At 35.0% G+C, this 7,745-nt stretch overlaps 1 protein-coding gene across 4 annotated transcripts in view; it reads right to left on the bottom strand.

Moving 5' to 3' along the window:
• Positions 1-1,573: 1,573 nt before the first annotated feature.
• Positions 1,574-7,745, bottom strand: part of Map3k7 (mitogen-activated protein kinase kinase kinase 7) — a 77,501-nt gene continuing 71,329 nt past the window's right edge. For all 4 annotated transcript variants that reach the window (XM_074078044.1, XM_020182773.2, XM_074078036.1 and 1 more), the window contains one exon: positions 1,574-6,068. In XM_074078044.1, coding sequence (XP_073934145.1) covers positions 5,888-6,068 — 181 coding nt within the window. In that variant the 3' untranslated portion in view covers positions 1,574-5,887. The remainder of the gene's footprint in view (positions 6,069-7,745) is intronic.

The raw sequence follows: 7,745 nt of genomic DNA, 5'->3' as shown, positions 1-7,745 counted from the left end.
CCACTCAGTATGATGGCTTTGAAATTACAGTCCTCCTGCTGGGGTTCTAGGTGTGCACCACTCCACTCAGCTTAAAAGGGAAATTTTTTTAAAAGGGAAAAAGCAACATAGTGTCAACATCTGAAAACAGCAACTGCTTATCTTTCTCTCAGAGTTGTTGCAACTGTTCCATTCAGTGGCATTATTTTATTTCCATGAAGGACCAGTAGACTTTTGTGAACTTTCCCTCCCCCATTTGTAACCAACCATCAAACTCAATTCAACATGGGGCTACCCAGTATAAAGATGTTCTCAGCTTCTCTGCAGCTAGGGGTTGGCCATGTGGCTGAGTTTTGGTCAAAGGATGTGAGTGCAAGTGCTGTATCTGTACCTCCACTGCTCTTCCTCTCTGCCCTTTGGCTGGGATGCATAGCACTTTAGACTGTTTCTAGGAGAAATAAAGAACTGTTATCTTGTTTAGGACGTTCTTTGGGGCAGTAGCCAAAATTAAGTCCTAATGAATACAGGGAGAAGTGTACTTGGTCTGGAACACTGGGATTAAGGCATTTTCTGATGTGGATGAAAAAAAAATGTTTAGCTTAGATCAAGGAAATTTGTATCACACTTCAATTTTTCCACATGTAAAACTTAGAACCATGAACAGGAAGACGGAATTATGTAACCAGACATCAGTTTTATGATAAAAGTATCAGTAGATTTGTTTGCAAGTAATATGTTTATTACATTTAGATGGATATTCAGTTGGGGACCTCTGTAGGAAACTTGATTAAAAGCTAAAAGGATTCTAGAGCATGTGATAGGGGTACTGAATATCATCACTTCTCTGACCATGAAAGAACTTACACAATTTTCAGGTTTCTTCTTTTGGTTAATGAATGAAATGATGATTGATATAGTCACTCTTGTAATAACTGAAGATAAGGTACCCACAAATAGAAACAAACCATATCTGAAAAGTAACTGCATTTTAAAAATTACTTTTGCTTCTCAGAAGATAAATATCCAGTAATTTCTGGAGCTTTTAAAGCAATGAACCTGCTGCAATATGGCATCTCTAAGATATGATTGACTATTAAATTACATTATAAAGAATGCATTTTCTGACTTAGAAACTTAAAAGTACCATGAAACTCAGGTAACTACTCATTTCTCAGAAAGTGTCACGGAAAAATGACCCTATATATTTTGGATGACCCATTAGGCCTACTCAGAAGTCACTGATTTCCAAGGCTGCCTGAAAGAATTGATGATATAAAGGGTAGGCCATTTAAAAAGAGATTCAGTTTTGGTAAGACTGCCTGGCAGAGGATGAGAAACAGAGCAGCAGTCTATCATGATGGAAAAGGAGCACAGTCCTGTGTAAGCACCACAAGATCTGCCATAGTGCTCTGATTTTTATGTGTTTCACTATGCCAGCAAGGCCCACTGAAAGCACCGTCCCAGACGCTGTATTTTCAAGAAGACTGTTTTCACTGTTACTGAAAAGTGTTTTGCATATTGCTCTGCGATGTGATAATGCCTTCTTTTCTAAGATTTTGAGGAAGCCGGAAACAGCTGCAAACCAACAACAAAAAAAAGCAGAAAACTTTTTATTTTCTAAAATTAAACCAGTCAACAGTATTTGCTTAAAACTTAACATGGACCTACCAATGTGATATTTGCTGTGCCCACTCACATTTTTAACACCTAAAGCAATACAAATATAAACATGCTTACTCTGACATACAAATTCAAGGGAATTTTGTGAAAAAAGTATTGAGATTCTGTAAAAGCATAAACATGAAATGGTCTTAAATGTTTCCAAAGATGATGACATTGCACAAATAGGCCACACTGAATACATCTAAAGCCTTCTAAATAAAGCTAGGATTTCCCTCAAAGACCTACAATGATTTTCAAGTCATTACTAGAAATGGTTTTTAATTGTTTTTCTCAAAGGAATTCAAAAAAAAAAAAAAAAACCCTACTCAAGTGGGAGAAAAAAGGCCTAAAAAATCAGTATATATTGTATGATTTCATTTAGGTAAAAGTTTACTTTTAGGGGTGGTGGACATGTTCAGGACTTTGATTGCTGGGGTGGTTTCAGAAGTGTATATGTTTGCCAAAACTTAGTAAGCTTTAAACTTTTAGTTTTGGTGGCACTGTTTTTAGTTTGGTGGTACTAAAAACTTTGTTTTTAGTTTTGAATCTGGGACCTCACATTTGCTAGGCAAGCACTCTACCACTTGAGCCACACCCCCACCCCTTTTGCGTTAGATATTTTCCAAATAGGGTCTCATGTTTTTTGCCTGCACTGGCCTGGACTGTAATCCTTTTATTTTCAATCCCCAAGGACCTGTGATGATAGGACCTTGCCTACTTATTGGTTGAGATTGGGGGTCTTGTTAACTTTTTTGTGCAGGCTGGCCTTGAACTGCGATCCTCCTGATCTCTGCCTCTTGAGTAGCTTGGGTTACAGATGGGATCCACCTGTCACTAACTGAAATGGACACATATTTCAGCACTAGTAGCAGAAGTTCTGCTTATAGTGGATGATCACAAACAGTGAAGAAACGAGCAAAGGAATGCATAGATTTATAAACACAAAGGCAGGTCTTATAAAAATGTGTGCATGTCTGTATGATGGGGGAGCTAGCTGATAAATGAAATACTTAATGTAATTTAGAAATCCATAGAAAATCAGATTTCTAATGAGAAGACTCACTTGCTGTGCTTCATACAAATTAAGGTTCATGGAATTGTGTAGAGCATCCATTTAACCCAAAATTCTGAACTGGAGGAAATGAAGTGTTAACTGGCTAGTTTCCTAGCCTCTCAAAAGTCATGATTATGGTACAACAGTGTTAATATTGTGGGAATACTGATGTTTCAGTTTTTGTTAGTTCCTGTGTTAGGTAAACATGCTAGAGCAGAACACCTCATAGTTCATTTGCTGATAGAAGCCACTCACCATTTTTACATACCAGTTTAGAATAACAATCTGAATTTTATTAAAAACAAAAATAAGTCTAGAAAGCTTCCTTCGATTACACAGTATGCACAAGAGTTTCTGCATTACACCATTTTACATAAAATGTTCTGAATGACAGAAGTAGAAGTAGGACTTACTACCACTGGAAGAGAGGAGTTGGGTGCTGAAAACCATACACATTTACAGAAAGAAACAAAATGCTCACAGCAAAGACCTGGGATTTCTGGCTATAGGCAAGAGGTGATATTGGGAGTATGACAGGAAACTTGAAGAAAAAAGACATTCGATACTCTAAAACACTTCAGAAAAAAGTCAAACATTTGTAAATACAAGTCTTCAATATGTTACGCTGCTATAGGGTAAGTATTCTTAACTGATTTTTATTCAACCCAAAAAAGCAGTTTTTACTGCTGAGGAGTATTTTCCTCAAGATTAGGTAAAAGCTTTGCTTTCTTTCCCTGAAGGCAAGAATAAAATGTAATTAGTATTTGTTCAGGGATTTTTCTGTATTTCTTAGACAATGACATTTTAGTAACTTGTTTGCCTTTTTGCTATTTCCACCCAAAAAATGAGAATTAGAACTATAAAACTAGAATTATGAGAAAGTTTGGCTCCTTGAAACATGTCTGTCTGAAGGTTTGATCAGTGAACACTGATGAACCTGGCTATGGATTTTAATTCTGCACGGCATCCTTTTTCCCATCTTTAAGGATAACTGGAACTTGAAAGTGTGAGACTGGCAATGCAACTACTTAAAAACAGAGTAAGGCTGAACTGCACTTAATGTCCAGGATACTACAGTACTGGCAAGTCCAAGGAATTATTACTGTAAACAAACAAGCAACGGTTCAACAGCCTTTTGCATTTGGTACCATGCTAACTCTTCCATTTACCTATTTTCTTCCATTTTTACCTATTTGGATAGTTTTTAATGAAGGGACACATAATAGTAATAATGATGATAAGGATAAATTTCCCATTTAACTGTTACGCTATAGCAAAATACATCAATGACTAGAAATGAAATCTGAAACTTTTAATGCTAAATACTAATGGAGAAGTCAGGCCTTAGCATTCACGCTTGGATATCTCACACTCTGAGATAATTAGAAAAGCCACTAACAGTGACTAGGTCCCTTTTGGTGGAGTGACAGATGTGCACACAGGCAGCAATGCTAGGGATAAGTAATGCTTTCCCTTATTTTCAATGCATATTTTATTTCACTGTAATATGTTGAGGGCAATATTAATTTCATGGAGGTAATAAAAGTATTTGGGAATAATAATCCTCCTTTATTTAAGTTAAGTGCTAGAGACATTTAGTTCCCAGAAGCTTTCTAATGATAGGTTTTGAAATGGCTAAAAACGACACAGCTTAGGAGAAGCTGCCCTTTGCCTTTATTGCCTGCATACAGAGGGATTTATTATAAAACTTAGGGGAAAAAAAATAATGAAAGGAACAGTTACCCGCTTTAACATTTTTAAGAACAGTTTCTGATAACTTCTTAGATCAACTTGCTCATCTGAAACATGGCAAAAATGACAATACAATGATGATAGAATCCTAGTGTTCAGAGAAATTCTGCTTTCATTCTTTCTTTTCATAAAACACCAGTGCTATAAAAACAAGGCTAATGGCATCCTCATTTAAAAGACACCCTTGGACAGGTATCAAAACATGACTTATTTTAACATCAACTGAAAAAATAGAGCTTCAGTACCTTATCATTTAATGACATTTTATTATTACCTTTAAGTTACTTTGAAGGTTGGTAACAAAGTTAATGTTAACAATATAAATATTCTCTTTATAAGTTTTGAAATCCTCTTAAAAGTGTTGAAAGGCAACAGGCATTCCAAAACGGGCTTGCAACAATAGTAACAAAAATCTATTACTCTAATATCTAGAGTACATAGTAGGATACTTGATGAATTTACTTTTACTTTTTCTAAACTTCCTTACTAACTTCTCCAGATTTGCTTTGTTTATCATCATTTGGTATCATAAAAAGAAATCTAAATCCAAGCCTTTTAGCTGGAGCAACTATTTCTGTTTTCTGTTATTTCTCTTCAGTTTTTTTACATGTATTGTAAAACAATCCAGTAATCATTAGAGTCATTTAAGCGAGATCATGTTTTTGTGTCTTCTAATTTCATTCAAGATATTAACACTGGAGTTGTAAAAACTTTATAGTTTCAACACACACACAAAATTAAAAATTTTACATGTTAAAAAAAGAGCCCCATTTTGCTCAATGTATCACAGACAATGTTTAGTCTAATGAAAACTGGCAAAATTGCTTTCGTTAAATACAGCAGCAGCCACTTACCTTCAAATATTTTACAGATGGAACAAGTTCAGTACTGATACAAGGATGTGCTGGCATCAAAGCCCTTACTTTGAACTAACCCTAAAGTTCTATATTTCTGTAATGGACCACCAATTATTCTAGATTTATAATACCCTGTCTGACTTGGTGAATACCATTTTTTTGGAAAAAACAACTATTAGTTTTTTGAGATGAGATAGAAGAACAAAATCATTCTTGAGGTTCCACCTCTAATATGGAGAAAAGCACGATGTTTGCAGATAGCAGCTAGTTTGCTACCCCACGTCCTGTTAGGCTAGCTTTCACACAATGAGCATGCATATACAGCCACAGTTCACTGCATCTGTTTTTGGAGTTGAGAACTGCTGCTTATCCAGGTCATAGATGCCATCATGTTATGCAATGAGGTAGTGGAACTGCATATCCACCACGAGAAGGAAATGTACGGTGTAACAAGTGCAGCAAACGTAGGCAGCTGACATTCAGAACACGCCAAAAAGCTAACACTCCTGAATTGTCTTAAGGGCTTTTCTTTTTTAAAAAAAATCTTTCTTTGCATATTTTAAAATTTAATGGTCCAAGAGAATCATGAAGTGCCTTGTCGTTTTTGCTGTTGACTTCTGATGACCTCTAGTTGTTTTTTGCATTGCTGGTAGTAAGTAGAAAGGCTTTTGTTTTCATCTAAAAGCTTTTTATGTTCCTGTACCAGACGAGATGTATTTTGCTGGTCCTTTTCATCCTGGTCCAATTCTGCAACGAGTTCTTGCCTAAAAACAAATACCACACAGTAAATATTATACATGATAGAAAAATTCATACCTTTAGCTGATGATGGAAGCTCAATTAATGAGACTTTTATTCCTACTCTATCATTCTGCATCTTGAGTACACTACTCAAATAAGATTATGGTTAGAATGGAAACTATCACCCACTCCTCTGGTACCACCATACTAATTCCATAATCCTTTCAAGAAGTACCTGCAGTTAGACAATTAGTGAAGCAGATAAAATGGTAAAACAAGTTTCAGAAAATTTCATTTGATATTCTCATTTTGGGTAGGAAGGAAGAAAACAAAGGTTCTATCTGGTTTTAACACTTGAAGTTTTTATAATTCACATTTTACTTTACACTCCTGTACTCATATTCATATCCTGAAGTCACAATCCTATTTAGCTACAGCACTAAGTGGTAGCTAACAGAACTTTAGCAAGCTAATTAAAAGAGATGCTATCCCACTCAAAGGCCTTTCCTATTTTAAACCCAGTATGAAGAATACAAAGTGCCACATTTAAACCACTTATGTTTGTAAACATTTTCAAGAAAGACCCTTAGTCTTTTATAATCTAATAAACTTCTTTAAGTCTCTTTTATTTTGGAAATATTAACTATTACGTCCTAAAGTGAGCTTACAAGATATAAATGAGTAATAAAAAGCCCTCAAGCAAAATAACTTCCTAGTATTTCTCATTTAAAGTACTTAAAATTAATTAAAACTGTCATGGTTTTCACACATCGCCCATTTGTTTTTTCAGGATGAATATGTGAAATAAGAAATGTAGGGTTTTCCCCAACACAAACTGCCAGAAGTTCCACAATTACTTCTATAATTTTGGGATTGTGGTGTTTCCTACTTAGGCTTATCTTTGAGACACCAAGTTGATTTCATTTAAATATTAACACAGTAATAAAATAAAAATCAACTGTGATAAAACTATTTTCCTTTTTTTTGAAGCACAATGAGAAAATTTTTCACAAATTACTTTGGAAAGCAAGAATTTTCATTTATTTAGATTAATTTTAATCTATCACAATATACAAATAAGATTTTTTTCCTACAACATTTGATTTTAGTTAGCCACCCATCGATCAGCTTCATAAGTATAAAATTCCATGAGAATCATGCTTAGGAAAACTGAAGGCCCTTTTTTTGTTTTTTTAAACTGTGTACATGTTAGTATGGAAATTGGACTAGATTTCTTCCTTTCTCTTCTCTTTTCTTTTCTCTCTCTCTTCCACTTTCTCTCTGTTTCTTTCTTTTTGAGACAAGCTGGTCTTGAATTTGTGAACCCCTTAGCTCAGCTTCCTAAAAGTTGGGATTACAGCTGTGCATGACCATACCTGGACTGAGTTTCTTAAAAATGGGAGGAAAGCAGTTTCTGTAACTCTCAGAAAAACATGTGTAATATTCCCCCCCAAAATAGATACGCATATATGAAATATAGCCTTGTAACAAGTAATGCTACGCTCCTAGACATACGCTTGGAAAGAATGTTATCTACGAGTCTCTAACATAAAGCACAACTGAATATTAGAAAAACACATTATTTTACCTATGGTCCAGGAAACAATAAATCCAAATTATCTTTTAACATAAAACGCTTGAGTATATAGCACCAGTTTGTTTCTTAGTAATCACATAATGTGATACAAAAGGGCCGAGTT

Source organism: Castor canadensis, chromosome 1 (genome assembly GCF_047511655.1).
Source record: "Castor canadensis chromosome 1, mCasCan1.hap1v2, whole genome shotgun sequence".
NCBI lineage: Eukaryota > Metazoa > Chordata > Mammalia > Rodentia > Castoridae > Castor > Castor canadensis.
The sequence above is the reverse complement of the archived record's forward strand: the minus strand, read 5'-3'. Positions and strand labels throughout refer to the sequence as shown.